The following is a 16,554-nucleotide window of genomic DNA, read 5'->3' on the forward strand; positions in this document are numbered from 1 at the left end:
TGATCCAGCATTCATATTTCTTTATTATTAGATTCGGCGTGTAAGATAAGTAAATACTAGTACTAATTGTATGTAAAGGAGTGATATTAATGTTTTACGGAATTCATTGTCAAGTCAGGTTGGCCGAGCGGTCTAAGGCGCCAGATTTAAGCTCTGGTTCCCGATGGGAGCGTGGGTTCGAACCCCACACCTGACAGAAGTTTTTTTTAAAAATATTCCTTTGATATCAGATTTATTTATTTAAGAATTATAAATTGATGAGCTATTTGCCAAATAACTTATTTTAAAAATTATTTGTATTTATCATATAATTTCACGTTTATTATGCTGTTTTTATTTATTATCATAAATGAATATATGTAAAAGGTTATAATACAAAATACATATGCATATATGTACATTTTTCACAAAAATACCTAGAAAGGAAAAAAAACCTGTAAGGCACAAGGCACTGCAAAATATTTCAAATTGCATGGCACTGAAGATCAAAAAGGGTACAGAGAGAATTCTTTTCAAAACTAAATACGTTATTAGTTATTATTAAGTTAAACATTAATAAATTTGAACTTTCTACTACCACTCAATACTCAAATACCAAACACCAACCTTTGATCATAATTTATATTAATTAACTTCAAAATGGTATTGGAAGAATATTATTTGACCGTATATAATTAGTGAAGGAAGTTGTTCTGGGTGATGGTTGAATAAAAGGTTATTCAAAGGCATAGAAAAACTATTTATTATACACCGATGTTTCACTACACATGGCTGGGCTAAAGAAGAAATGTACAAACAGTTTAAGGAATGGTAGGACTACGAGGTTATACCATAAAAAGTATTATAAAAAATATGTAAAAGTGGAAAGAAAGATTGTACATGTTCATTTCTTTATTTATAGTTATTCTATTCATTTCAATTTATTTGATTTTATCTGTTAGCATATTGAATTCTATGGAATAAATTACTGTAATGTCTGACTGAACCAAGATCCCAAAATTATAAATTTTTAACTTAATAGTTGGGCCATACACATCAACACACTTGTTATTGAATGAACTTACACAACTTAAAAATAGTATTTTTATATAATTTATTGTATTATATGGGAATCTATTGTAAAACTTAAAAAAATACTTTTTGTTTTATAATGCCGACCATGGGCATACCCAGTGGGGGACAGGAAGGGGTAGTTCCTCCCTCCAGAAGTGAAAAAATTATTAATTTAATAATAACTAATAAAGCACTGCGACAATTATATATAATTTTCTTAAAATTTTGGTTTCATATACTTTTCCTCCTTCCATTAGAAACTCTCTAACCACTCAAACCCCTTAGTTTCTAACTTTGCATCCTCTTCCATTCCTGACAATCCTCCAAGGCACCTGAAAAGAAGATGGCCACGAGACCTGCTAATTTAAAATGTTATTAGAGTGCTACCAATGGGTAGTTGCTCTATACGCCTGTAACACTCCATTTTAACTTAGATCAAATTTACTGAATGTATTATATAATATACAGTTGTAAATTTCAATAAAGATACTAAAAAAATAAAATAAATAATTTATCTTTTCCATGCTGAAATGTCAAAACCTAATTGACTATGGCTTGCCCCCCACTAGTTTTGATCCTGGGTATGCCCTTGATAGAGACTACTAATACTGATATTACAGGAGTTAAACAGTACAAGTTAGTGAAATTATACTAAGTATAAACTAAAAAACTAATAGTATTGGTCTGTATTTCATTATGTTGCAGTGCCAGAACGGTAATATCATTGAAAATGTTTAGTGACAATAGTGAGATTAGTACTAGAATTTATTTAAAACATTTATCTTCTCTTTACATCACCATCTTTCACATGATTGTTTCCCCCTTTCATAGCTTCTAATAAACAGACAAGACAGTTTTTGATACATCCTATTCCCACTCCTGAATCCTGTTCTTTTTTGCTGGGTATGGTTGGCAAAATAAGTCAGGTTTAAGTTGACAAAAGATCATTTAAAATATTATGATTTGACAGAAAACTTAGATGATTAAATTAGATAGGATCAAAGCTACAGAAAGTAAAGAGTAAGATTTTATGAAAGAGGTAGAGAAGTTCAGTGCATATTGAAGAATTCTGAAGAAAAAAATTAATTTTTGAATGTTTAAAATTTTGTTGTCAAAATCTATTCTTGTTACTGAGGCATAGTTCTAGTGCCATAATTTTGTTGAATGTTCTGATTTCCTGAATATCTTAAGAATTGACATGTGAATGAAAATAAATAGTTTGCAGCCTTATCTAACAGGTGGTATAACTGTTGTGGAAAATAATTCTTTTTTGAATGTGAAAAATAAAAATTAGACTCATGTTAATTGAGATTCAAGGAAATCTCCTAAGATTGAGAAATAAAGTAAATTCACAGCTTTGTTCTAATCATTTTAAATTAACACAATATATTGTTCTTATAGTTCACAGCTGAATTTCAGTTTAAAAAAGAAGGTAAAAGAATAAATAAGTAAGAAGATACCTTTCTATAAAATCTATAGAAATGAAGTTGTACATCTTTAACTATGCATGCAGAGGCCCCTCACCTCCAGATATAGTAGTAAGATTATCAACAGAATGACCATCTCAATAAAAATTTTGGGTATTTCACAGATATCTTCAAGTACCCACGGTATAAAAAGGTAGTACTCAATGTGAATTATGTTTCTCCTTCATCCATCATTCATGTCTATTTCTGTTTTAGAGAGATCAGAAAAAAAAATGTACATCTTGTACAATATTTTCCCTTCCAAATAGTGTTTATTTCAACCAAAATAATGAGAGAAAAAAGTATATTTTATTAATTAGTCACTGGGTATTAAAAGTAGGGTTGAAAACCAAAGAACAAAAAACAGCCATGTGATTTTTAAAACATTTAGATGGATTGTTAAAGAAAATGAAAAAAAAAACAACTCTTTTATGGAATATTGGTTGATCACTGAACCAGCTTTTGTCATTTGGATTATATAATCATTCATTATTAGTTTTGTTTTGATGGAATTGGATCAGATATTAGGACAAAATAAAGAGTGAAATGCTCAATCTAATCACTTGCTTTATTTCAATCTTATAATTCTTAACAAAAATATAAATATATATGTAGATAACATCTTCAATATTAACAGACTCAGTCGTACAAAATATGAATGTAATAACAAAACAAATAAAATATGTATTTCAGTAATATAGTGAGAGTACTGGTAAAAAATAAAATAGAACAATTTAATATTGTTTTGGTTATGAGTTATAATACATGCTTTTAGGCTTCTTAGGACTGATTGATAAAATAATAAAGTTTTTTTTATTACTCCAGCAAAGAAAGTCAAATTGAATTGGAAAATAACCTTCTTATCAGTACTTTTCTTATGATTGCTAGCACATAGAATATTTGGAAGCAATAATATTTACTATTGAAAAGAAATTATCTAAGCTAACAATTATTTATTTTACATTTACAAAATGTTCATTTAGCTATCATCAATTCTTAAACATTAAACTGAATGAGGTTTAATCTTTAATTTTAATTAACACTAAGATGAGCAATTTCTATAATTTACCAGTAAGCCAATGCCCTATAGGTAAGGGGCTCTAAATTAAATAATATCAATTGTAGCAAATTTTCAATAATTCTAGTCTTATAGGATTGTGTAATTAAATATATTCGAGAGTGTTTTACTCAGGAGTTATTCAAATTATGGACAAAATTAAGATGAATTGTTCTGAAGCACTAAAAAAAAAGAAAACAAAATTTCTTAATTTTAAATTAATCTAAGAGGACAGAGTGAAAGTTTTATTATTTAGAAGTTCTTAATTAATATAAACGAAAATTATAAGTAAATTAAATATTTTTTTAAAAGTTGTTTACAAAATATATAAAATTTCTTTTATAATGCATATAGTAAACATTTTTGATGGTGTTGTCTTGGCAGGCTATGAAAATGTACCTCAAATTTACAAAAAATAAATATCTAATTGCATCTTTGATATTATTTATATCTATATTACAAAAATTACAACAATTATCATTATAACAATTATTTTATTCCTTCCTCACTACCTTTACAACATACATTCATCAATGCATTCATTAATAGTCTATATATCATTCAAATAAAAATAATTAGTGATAAATTCAAAGCAATGATATGCAATTTATTAAGGCAAGCCTGAAAATGGCAAAGTCGAGAGCTTCAACATTGCATCAAGAAATAAAAATACTATAACCTCATAAAACGCTAGATTGTATTTCGTATTTGACAATAATGAAATAATTCATACTTTATACATTAATTATATATCTATGCCAAAGAAAATATTACCCTGAAATAAATAAGTGATATGCTATCACAGAACTTTTACTTTTATGAGAAACCAAATCGCATTGTCATGGTTAGGAAATATTGAAGTAATATTATTTAGAATTACAGTAATTCTTGTCCTGACAACTGTAAACCTGTCTGATTCATTCATATTTCCATTCTCTTAAGATAAAATCCCACTTTCAGTAAAATGGATTTTCAGCAAGTCAATTAAACATTGTATAAGTTTTCACAATCATTGTCTTATGATATTTTAAAATAGCTTATAATTTTCTCATCAGCTGTATTATTTGTGTTAACCTGTAGTTTAATTTTAACTATAACTTTAAAACGGGTAAACAAGTATGTTTAATTAAGAAAAAATATAGAAGTATGAATGAGAAACACGATTACAATAATTATAGCTCAACGGTTGACATTATAGGGGCCATTTGGAAATAAGAGGAGAAATAAATAATAAAATCCCACTTACTTAAGCTGTGAACAAAACTTTTTCTTCAGATTTTTTATTTAATTTTAAAATTTGTTTGAACATTGTTAAATGTATTATATGTATGTATAAATTTAATGAACAAAAATAGGATAATTTTTTTATTTCATTTTTGTATTATATTTCTTGATCTAACTTAATTGATTATCTGGATAAACAATATTTCTTTCTCTTGATCCTTTATTGTTATTATCCTTTATAAATAATATATTTCTCTTTAATTGTCTAATATCAGTAAAATACCCATTTTCCTTAAGTAAGCAAATTAATTAAAAATATTTCTGTAGTTATAAATACTATCAAAATCAAACTTTTGGATAGTACATTAAATGTAAATCTATTTTAAAATTACATTAAAATAATTTAAAAAAAAATAAATTAACTTGCGGTGCCTTCCTTAATCCAAAACTTAGAGAAAAGCAGCAATCCTGTGTTATTTATAAAGGAATTTAAATTAAAGTCCTCACTGATTTTGATTTATCCATGAAAAACACTCATGTAAACTGCACAATTAATATAAATCTATAAATATTCATTGAAAATTTTAAACATCAATTTTTTTTATGACTTATACAACTGAATTAACATTTAAATTCTGAACTTTTGTATAATACTTTAAACTACCTGAGAATACATTAATAAAATATAGTTGAGAAGAACTGTGAATCGCTAACACTTCTATTTAAAACGGAACAATATCAATCCCCTGAATATCTGAATCATGTGTGACATCAATGATATAAAATTTTTTTACAGGATTTTAAAAAACATAAACGTATTTTTTCATTTTGAAATATTTTTATAAATAAAAATTACATGAATTAAAATTAATTTATAACTGAGGAATACTCATTATAAGCATTATAATTTTTTTTTTATTTGTATCTTCTACTTTAGCAATTTTGAAGCAATTATGTAACAATATAGTATACTAATATTTTTGTGCATTTAAAAAGGCCATACAATTTTTAATTGCTTTATTTTTTCTAATTTTCAGTAATGATTCAACGATTCTATTGTGCTATGGTATCAGACATTTTGGCTTTGTCAAAGCATAAAGTGGCATATTTATTGTTAAGCTATTAAAATGGGCATAGAAAAAGATGATTTTGAAAATCTCGTTCTATAAATATAAAATTACTACTGAAACATCTGACTTGAACATAAAAGTCACATATTAAACACAATAATATAATAACTTAAAAATACCTGGTTAAAACCATATATGATTTTTAATTATTTATATTTGGCAATCTTTATAAATTCAGTAATAATACAAATAATATGAAAAAATTATAATCCTTAAACAACTTTGCTTTTTTTGAGAAAAATAACGTTCTAAGTTGTAATGTATTCTACAATAATTTTTATTTAGCATCATCTCAACGAAGAATGTATATGCTTCAGTAGACCTTTATATGCTTGTTAACACAATTTTAGTACTTCATATTGTACTACTATAAATTATCCTACAAATTATTAAAAAAAGGATTAATTATTTTTTTTTTTCTGTGGAAAATTATTCAATTGAAATTTTTAAACCAAATGACTAAAAGGTTCTTTTAGAAAATTATTTTATTGATGAAATATTTGAGAATAATTGGTAATTTTCATTATTTAGGGTTTCCCTTATTTAACGCATTGCAGCGTTGAACAATTGATGGTCTACTGTAACATTTTTTGAAATGGTTAAAAATTTGGCTTCTCATCATTCTAATATAATTTAATTGATCTCTGATGAATGGTTGTGCTATCAACTTAAGTATTATGGTTTGGTTAGACTAAATTATGTCGTGATTTGACTAAACTTCCCTATGACAAATATTCAGTATAAGCCATCTTTCTACATTATTAGAAACTGTTTTAATATTTGAATGTATGAAATTAGAACCTGTTTAGATGTATGTTGAGTTTGGTTATTTAAATTTTTATATAGGTTTTCATTGGCATCAGTTTTTATATTTTAAGTACCTTAAAATATTATACATTTTTGTACAATTTGTTAATTGAGTATTACATGTTTAGTGAAATTTATATAAAAAGTAAAAGAAACTCCTTGGCATCACCATTTCAAAACTTATTTTTTAAAAGTTTTATTTAGCTCATTATGCATTCATATTTATTCCATTCTTACTGGACTATTTGTAGCATATGAACTCATTATGCTAATTTATCTAGTGTTATAACATTTCTAATGTAAAAAATGTTTTTGGCATGAATACAAAATTATATAACTAAAGCTACTTGAGTAAAAACTCTTTCAGTTTTCCATTTTATCACTTTTTATGAGGCACTAATCACCAAATAATTTGAATGCACACTAGAGCTGCTAGGGATGAGCTGTTGTTTTCATTTTTTCTGACCCTTATATATGATTGCATAAAAGTACCAATGATTGTCAGAAACTATCCATAATAAAAAAAATTAATAATGAGTAAGAAAAGTTGATACAAAGATTATTTGATTGTCAAATATGGAGCAAATTTTGATATTTTTAATGATTTACGCTATAATAAGAGAAAAACCAAAATAAGACAGATTCGAATTGTTTTAAAATCTTTTGAAATGATTATATCTTATATCTATTCGAACCTTTCAATGAATTAAATCTGTTCATCAAGTTTTTTGTAACTTACTAATTTTTTATTTATCTAAAAAATATATAAATTACTAGATTTATGATCAATCTAAATCAATATTCATTTGATTGCATACTTTATATCATATGAATCATAAAATTTACCCAGTGCAGCCCTAGTTAACAAATCAAATTATTTTTCCTAGCTTACATCAGCACTTCGAGAGGTGCTTGAATCACTTCCAGATACTGAGTCTGTTTCATATTCGGGAATCGGCGGAAGTACATTTTCTTGAAATTGTCCTGAAATATTTCCTGGTGGCCAGTAATATGCGACCACAAGAATTTTTCCTGATCGAGAACATGCCTTACCGACACCAAATCTTTGTGTGCTGGCCCATACCATTTGAGTGAAATGCCCTTAAAAAAAAAATGTCTTATTTTTTTTTTATAATACAATTTTATTAATTAAATGATAATAACCAAATTATATGGCACAAGAAAAATTATTCATCCAATACCTTACCTGCATTTACATTAGCATGTAGTACGTCAGGTTCTTTGAAATAATTGTATTGCCGCACTGCACCATACCAATAAGATGCTACTTCTTGTCCTAGAGCAAAAAAAAAGAATATTATTTTTAATTTTCACTCTATGCATTGGACACTAGTTCTGATAACTAATATTTTTAGAGGGAAATTGGAAAGAAGAAAAATAGAAAATTTTATTTTCTGAAATCTAATGACAAAAGTCTTCATTATCTAGTTAGAAAACAGTAAAGTAATATTTTTAATATTTTGTAATGAAGAAATGTAATAAAAAGAAACAATAAAGTGTTCTGATAATCATGAAAGTATATTATTGGAGTCAAAGGAGATTATGACATCTCATTACTTCACCTATTAAATATAGATTGAATTGAATTTCTTAGAAAGCTAATAAAAAGTGCTTGCATGTGTAGTTTAACTAAATATTTCTATAGATCTCTAACAACAACCCTTCCTTTATTTTTAGCATTAGTATCAGAAAAAGATTGTATAGTTTAAGAATTCTAGTTTTCAACAAAATTTTCAAGATGAAGGTTATGTAGATATATATATATGCCAGCAGTAATGATGAAGAAAGCTTAATACACTGATTATAAAAAAAAAAAAAGATTTATTTTACCAGTAACATCTGTTTGAAGAGTGTTAGTAAGGCGACAGAATAGATTTTGACCAACATCTTTATCACTTTTGTAGAAGAAAGAGTTTGTGTGTGCAAGATGATTAGCCCATGACTGAGCCCTCTCACAGAGCTAAAAAAAAAAAATAATAAAAAAATAGATGTATAGTGCTAATATGGCTGAACAAGTTAGCTGTTAATAGTCATATTAAAGATTACTTTGAATTTTAAATCTTTAAGACTGTTATAAAAAAAATAAAATAAAAAAAGGTTAAACTTATAAAAAGAGGTAAGAAATGTAAGCATTCCATGGTTTGATGTTCTTCTGCTATACTTAGTATTCTTGACTGCCCTCTTAGTCAAAATAATAGAAACGAAAATGAAGTATTCTTGAATGCCCTCTAAATTTAAATTATAGAAATGAAAATTTACTTCAAACATTTGAACTCCCTGCCAATAATCTGCAGCATGCTAGGATCGTTAGTCATATTATTTAATATTTGACAGGGCGGAATTCAATGTGTTGCTGGAGTAAATATATTTATAAAAGTTTAATTTTGAATTAAATATTTTTAGGGAAGCATCTTAGTATCATTATAGGATTGTTATGATACTGAGTAATAGCATAGAATTATAATGTTATTGAGTCATAACATTAATTTGTATTTTAGGTATTACACCATAAAAAATAACTCATTATAAATGTTTTGACTTATTTTAACCATGTTAAATTAAACTTTTCACACTAAGCATCAGTTGACAACCTATGAACCAAGGGTCACTAAATTACCCATTTTAAAATTTCCAGTGAACCATATGAATTCTGCAAACAATGAGTAATATAATAAATGAAAAATGAATAAAATGAGCATATCTATTAATATAAATATGTAGTACAAATGTAGGGTAAACGTAAATAGCTATTCCGGTAACTTTTCACATTTATAACAAACAATTCCTCAACTTTTGTTTTTCTTAAATCTACCTCTGTGCCTGGTGGCCCGAAACACTTTCTTAAGTTCATATTTTGATTAATTTTGGGTCACAGCAAAAAGAGGAACCCGATCTCTATATTAAAGGCTGATATGGAAACTAAGTATTTCATTTTACTTTGCTTAAATAATAATAAGATACCTTGTATATGATAAACAAATGGCCTACAGTATGGGGGTGCTGAGAAAGAGCGTTTTTCTTTGGTTCAGTTTAATTTTTAATATACATTGGTATTTATTCCCCTTCTTTTTTGGTTATACGTGTATTTCCAACTATCCTGATTTTTTAAACATTTTCAAATAGTAATAGAGTGGGAAAAAATTAGGAAAGAATACCCATATGGAGTAAGCAGCTTGGGGATAATTTTTAAAGGCACCATTGGTAGTGGGATACTAACAGGTTCCTGATGCCATGAATAGTAGAAGGATATTGGTAAAAAACAATAAAATATAAACATTGTGAAGAATAAAGAAAAATTATATTTATGAGTTTTTAAAGACTCCTAAAATTACTAATATTTATTTTTCGTAAGTGTAAGAGCAACAAAGTAGAACATAAGAGTTTAACAAAGTGATTATAAAAGATGAAAAAAGACTTGAAATTGATTAAAAACTCATATTAAGTTTTCTTCTGATGGATATAAGTCTGAGCAGAACATACCATTATTTATTATTTTAACAACAGAGGCTGATTTTTTTGAAAAACATTATTATATCAATTAAAAATTGAACTAAATGGTTTTACTTGTATGAATGAACTTTTTGTATTGAAATAAAAATATTTAATTGAATTAAATATAAATAAATTAGTCTCACCTGTGAAGTTAAAATCCACTCATTGAACAAAAATTTTGAATGGAATACTAGAAAACGAGTATTTAATGACTTTTTTATTTTTAATATTTTGTAATTTAAAATTTATGGTTAGATTTATGTTTTCTTATCTAAATTTTAAGTTGTTTCTATAGTATACAAAATTATAATTCTTATGTAACAAAATATCTTTTTCTCTATGTTTCAAATATTCCTGGTTTCAAATAGCAATGAAGCAAAGTATTTAAAAATAAAAAAATATTAAAAATTAATAATTGAATTACTGTTTAAATAGAGAATTACTAATATAATTTGTGTTAATTTTAATTTTATTGTTATATACTTGCGTTATTTTCAAAATAATAAAAAGATTATAGTCAGAAGTTTTTATTTTTTTAAATAAACCTAATAGTTATAAAATTAAATTATATTGAAAGTTGATCTAAAAAATTAATACAATCAATTATTTTTGAAGCTAGGTATAAATATAAAATTTGGCATTTGTAAATTTACCTGTGAGCAAAGCGAGAGTACAGGTACCCCGTGCCTCTGCCTGTAGACATTATGCCAACAAAGGCACTCAGCGATAAACTCGGAATCGAGCCAATCTGTTGTCATTTCTTCTTCTTCAGTCATGATCCCTGGCTTGTTGCTTAGTATCTAAACAGAAATTTTAAGTTTTATTGATATCTGTATAGCTATTATTATTTTTAGTCAATAGGTTTCCTGAGTATTCCCAAATACTGAGGTTTTATAATACTTGAAAGTAAACAGGTAAAACCATAAATAAATACTGAGATTGACATCAAAGAAGTAGAACAAATCAAATTAAAATTGAATTAAGAAATATTATGGACTTGATAAATTTTTCGATTTTTGATTACTTTATAAAAATTTATATTTAAATATATAATGGTGCATGTGTATGTATTATTGTGTATTAATACCTCACAAAAACATATTGAAGATCAAAAATAGTTCCTGATGATAGTACAGAAGATATCTAGTACTGACAATAGGTAGTGCTAAAGATTTAAGTTTCAAATCTTAAAATTTAAGAATTATGTATTACATATAGATACATATTTGGCTAAAATGATTGAATTATTGAATTTGTTGTTTGATTTTGCCTTTATATGGTTAAATACAGATTCTTATTTCTTAAATATTTGTGCTTGTTCAGGAAAAAATGAAAAAATTATTTACAAATGATATAGTAAATAGTATATCTATAGCAGCTTATAATATGTTTAATAATTATTAAAAATAAAATTATAATTTATTGGTCACAGTTGACTACTGGTTCGGAAGCCTCATCGAGGTTTTTAAATTATAAATTACATCATGTTTGTTGTTAACAGTTCTGTTAGTAAATATAGATACATAAAACAAAATAAAGATGTATTTTGAATGGAAATACAATATAAAGTTTATTTAATTGGGTGTAATGTATTTTAAAAAGTAAGGAGACCAAAAATATAATTGGGCATTTTGGCCCCTCTGCAGTGATGTTTTGTTTAATTCAACCTACTTTTAGGTAGGTTTATTTTTTGTATTTTTTCTGGTGTAAGCTTTTACTCCTTCATTTGTATGATTATACCCACTTTTGTGATCAGCTTTTGTGGTTCTTATTAGAGAAGATATAGGTTTTTTAGGTGGGAACTAATTTCCACAAAGACTTGAATTTTTTTGTCTGTAACCTGTGATATTTGAATGATAATTAAATTCCCATAAAATAAAAAAAAATTATAACAGAAATTTTTGACAAAAAGTGAAAAATTTTAAATTTGAATATATTTCCTTATTGAGGAAATTAAGTAAATTCAAAGTTGGCTTATAATACCATATTAGAGAGTTAAAAAAATAAATTTATAAAAATAATCTACTATCATTACTAAAGAATTATCTTTCAGTAACAATACATTTTTGTTAAAAATAACATAATGCTAATCAACTCACCCTCCAATCCATCCCAAGGTTTTCAATTTTCTATTGTTAATTTTGACTTGGAAAGAAGAGAACATTTAAATTTTTTATTTGTCAAACCTACTAACAGTTAGCAATCACAAAGAAGTTATAGAAAATTGGTGAATAACATTGAGGAATTTCAGTTTTCGGTACTTTTTTTTGTGTACTCTATGCCACAATATCTTTCCAATGCTAGGCACAACTCTTAACTTCTCTCCCCCCATTCTATTATGTATGTAAACAGAGTATTGGTGGCACATAAAAGAAAATTCTTGTCTACTAGTGAATAAATATTAAGGCCAACACGATTTATTTAGCAGAATACTTATTTAATATCTCAAATAGAATAAATGGAAAGAGTATATTCATTAGATTTTATTTTTTTAATTAAATAAGGGTTTTGCAGGGGCGAAGGAATTGATTCGATGTGAAGCCCAAAATCCCTTATTCTAGAAGCTGAGAAAAGTCCCCAGGATTTCAAGATCCATTTTGGAGATTCGAGTGGGAATTATTCAGTTGAAATTTCTTCGTCTGGAAAATAGACTAAATTTTTAGTGTGAATTTTTAATCATGACAATTGAAGTGACTAAAATTTTATTCGATTAAAACTACAACTAGAACATCCGAACAAATTTTCAGTTATTAATTCTAAACTAAAATATCAATTGGACAAGAAATTTATCAGAATAAATAATTAAAAGAATAACAATTGATTTTTTTTTATGAATACAATATTTCCCTTTAATTAAACTAAATCCATGAATAAATTCGAACTATGATTTTTTTTTTAATAATAACTGTTAGTTCAGTCAAAGGACAAATAAGAGAAAGTTTTTTTTTATAGAAAATCTTATGGATATAGTTTATGAAACACAATATCACAAAAATATAGGCTGGTTCTTTATTGCATATCATGGTTTAATTATTCCCAATTTTTTAAAATTATAATATTTAACCTACCTATATTTTTGTGATATTATGTTTCAAAAACTATATCGAAAAGATTTAATATAAAAAATTTTTCCTTTATTTGTTCTTTGACTATGAAACAACGCATCAGTGTTGAACACCATGTTTCATAATCTCATCTTCAGTCTACATGTTTTTCTTGTTTCGTTCCTTTTATTGCGTTATTTGCACTTTTTCAGAAATAGTCCCCTTTTATAGCTCGCCCATTATCTACAGCTTAGTGGTTGATCTTGGAGAAACCTTCGCTTACTTTAATTTCGTATAGTGTTTTTCTCGAAAAACAAAACAAAAAAAAACACAATAGTTTCCAAGATGTTGAATACAAATAAAAAAACAGTTATGACGTTATTTTGTAAAACAAAAAAGAAAAAAAAGTTCATGGCAAACATCCGTTCAGCGACTCAAAGAACTGTTCTACCAAAATTTAGGACAATATTAAAACTTTCCTCTATTTTCTCTATGTTGTTTAGACTACTTCACTAAAGTAAAATATAATAATTTTTGGGTAAAGCTTATGAAGGAGGATTGTTCTTATTTAAAGAATTACCCATAATTATCTCTTCTTTTTTTTTTACAGTTACAGTTGTAAATATCAATAAATAGATAAAAATAAAAACATTTCTCAATTGGCCATAGAATAATTCTAGTCCACTCTGTTGCAAACAAACAGAAATCGCTCGTATTAGCGTACTGTATTAACAAACTGCAATTAATGAAATGAGAAATCGATCTTTATTTTGGGACACTTGGCCCCCCTATGAATAATAATTTCAACAGCATTTGTCTGGCTACATTTATTGATTTTAAACGTATTTAATTAAAAATATTATGATATTTATATACATAATATATGAACAAAAGATACATATTTACCCACGCTTATATTGAATGACTGAATGATGTGTATTATTTACAAGTTTACAGGATTGCTACTTTTTTCTCTCTTTAAAATTATAGTTTGGCAGTTCAGAAATACTGTGTGTTGGAATTTTGTTTTTCTCTGAAACTGGGTTTCATTTTAGCTAACGGCCATACCACGTTGAACACACCGGTTCTCGCCTGGGATTGCCACTCGAAGAGATAGATCTATAATTGTGTTTGAATGATGGGTATGGGTTTACCGATGGATGGGTTACAAAATGAGTTAGTTCCAACCGCAAAGGATTTTTCAAAGGTGGCAGTTGTACAGGAAGGGTTGTACAAATCGGCACCGTGTTTAACAGGTGAGTAGATAAACATAGGATGAGGAGGTCAATGACGTAGGAAGGTTTTTTGGTAACTAGGAATTGAAATATAAATATACCAAGAAGTCTTTCCTTGGAATAATGGGACATATCCAATTTTGCTCGGAATAGTAGTAAGAGATATGAGGACGTCTGGGAATACTGTAAATGAATCTTATGAAGCTGTTCATTAATATTCTTAGTCTCATTTCTTGTTCAATATGTAGTCCTCCATATACTAGACATGTAGTCGAGATGTGGGAGAATATTACAAGAGCCAGGAAGAAAAAATCGCTGTTATTTCACCTCAATTTTTGGTTACTTTAATGAAAACAACGTATAATTACTAGTCAAAATTGATGAGTCTGCCAAGTGTAGGAAGGGGAATAAAAAATGGAGACTGTTTCAAAACGTTAAAAATAATTAATTTTTCAATCGGAGCTCTATATCTTTACAACTACTAACAACACTAGAAAACCTAAGAGAACATCATTTAAAGCAGAGTAAATTTACTGAAATATTAGCCTTAATAGAGCTATTTATGTTCAATGGTTCTCGAGATATAGCTTTTTTAAAAAGCAACATTTCGTAAAAATGTACGGAAAGATTAGTAGTTAGTGAATTTGTTTTGAGAAATCTATATCTCAGGAATTATGTGACGTATAGATGTCTATTAGCACTCAAATTAAAGCTAATTTGATGTACTGTAATGTAGTGTCTGACTTATCTTTGTAGGAATAGTATTTTTCATGATATTTTCTAAAATAAGGTGATTTATAGTTGTTCGGACAATAAGTTGGATTTATGAAAAATTTTAGAAATCAAAAGACGTACAGATGTCTGAACGCACTCAAATCAAAGCTAGTTAAATTTACTATAAAATAGTTTATAACTTCTATCTTTATAGGCGTAGTAGTTTTTATGATAGCTGTCAAAATAAATTCACAAAATGTTAATTTCTAGTTGTTCGGATAAAATGTTTGATTTTTGAAAAATAACTCTCTTGTACAATAAGACGTATATATGTCTGCCAACACTCAAAATAAAGGAAATTTTACTTAGTATAAAGTAGTTAATGACACTTATCTTCGTAGGGGTAGTAGTTTTTATGATATTCGCATATGAATATAAATTTGGCACATGAAAATTTGTCCGAACAACTATAAATCAATTTATTATAGCAAATATCATGAAAACTACTATTCCTACGAAGATAAACGTACTTGATAACACATTACGTACTACGTAAGTAAGTACTTGATAGCACATTAAACTATCTTTAATTTCTTTATGGCGGATGGTTTTTGAGATGTAGATTTCTCAAAATAAATTCAATAACTGCTGATATTTCAGTACATTTTTACGAAATGCTGCTATTTAAAAAGCTATTTCTCGAGAACTATTGTACATAAATAGCTCTATTAGGGCTCATATTTTAGCAAATTTGCTCTACTTTAAATTATTTTACCTTAGGTTCTCTAGTGTAGATAGTTTTAAAGATATAGAGCTCTGAATAAAAAATTAATTATTTTTAACGTTTTGAAACAGCCACCTTTTTTTATTTCCTCTAACTATACTTGACAGACTCATAAATTTTGACTAGTAGTTATACATAGTTTTCATTAAAGTAATAAAGAAATCGGGGTGAAATAACTACCCTTTTTCTCTTCTTGAGCTCTTGTACAAATAAGGATACTAGAAGGTGATGGTTACTTCCAATTAATGAATCATCATTCCAGAAAATGGATCTAAGGATTGAAATGGTTTTGGGAAATTTAGCTATTATAAGTTAAATCTGATCAAAGGTGACTACTAGTTCTTCTTTAGCCCCTGGCTATAGAGCCCCATATGTATAAACCGCCTTCAGCGGACCATGTTTCTCATCTTATAATGCCGTAAGGCAAAACAAGATAAAAATGTAATTATGTATATATATTTCTTAGTTTTAAGTACTATGTATTGTAAATTGTTTAAATAAATATAATCTTAGGAGGTAAGAAAAAA

General features: G+C 26.9%; 1 protein-coding gene, 1 long non-coding RNA gene and 1 other non-coding gene across 5 annotated transcripts in view; 2 read left to right on the forward strand and 1 right to left on the reverse strand.

Moving 5' to 3' along the window:
- LOC106680292 (uncharacterized) overlaps nucleotides 1–13,023 on the forward strand; it is a 29,479-nt gene extending 16,456 nt beyond the window's left edge. For all 3 annotated transcript variants that reach the window (XR_010843319.1, XR_010843320.1, XR_010843318.1), the window contains one exon: nucleotides 12,765–13,023. This is a non-coding gene — a long non-coding RNA (uncharacterized lncRNA). The remainder of the gene's footprint in view (nucleotides 1–12,764) is intronic.
- On the forward strand, nucleotides 114–196 carry TRNAL-UAA (transfer RNA leucine (anticodon UAA)). The gene has a single exon. It is a non-coding gene; the product is annotated as a tRNA-Leu (tRNA).
- LOC106680291 (Golgi-associated plant pathogenesis-related protein 1) overlaps nucleotides 3,092–16,554 on the reverse strand; it is a 135,123-nt gene continuing 121,660 nt past the window's right edge. The window contains exons 2-5 of the mRNA XM_024359676.2: nucleotides 10,904–11,050; nucleotides 8,589–8,718; nucleotides 7,945–8,034; nucleotides 3,092–7,838 (exon numbers count right to left, since the gene is read on the reverse strand). Of these exons, the coding sequence (XP_024215444.1) occupies nucleotides 7,621–7,838; nucleotides 7,945–8,034; nucleotides 8,589–8,718; nucleotides 10,904–11,026 (561 nt within the window). The 5' untranslated portion in view covers nucleotides 11,027–11,050 and the 3' untranslated portion in view covers nucleotides 3,092–7,620. The remainder of the gene's footprint in view (nucleotides 7,839–7,944; nucleotides 8,035–8,588; nucleotides 8,719–10,903; nucleotides 11,051–16,554) is intronic.

This window comes from Halyomorpha halys, unplaced genomic scaffold (genome assembly GCF_000696795.3).
Source record: "Halyomorpha halys isolate HHAL.00 unplaced genomic scaffold, Hhal_1.1 Scaffold252.1, whole genome shotgun sequence".
Lineage (NCBI taxonomy): Eukaryota > Metazoa > Arthropoda > Insecta > Hemiptera > Pentatomidae > Halyomorpha > Halyomorpha halys.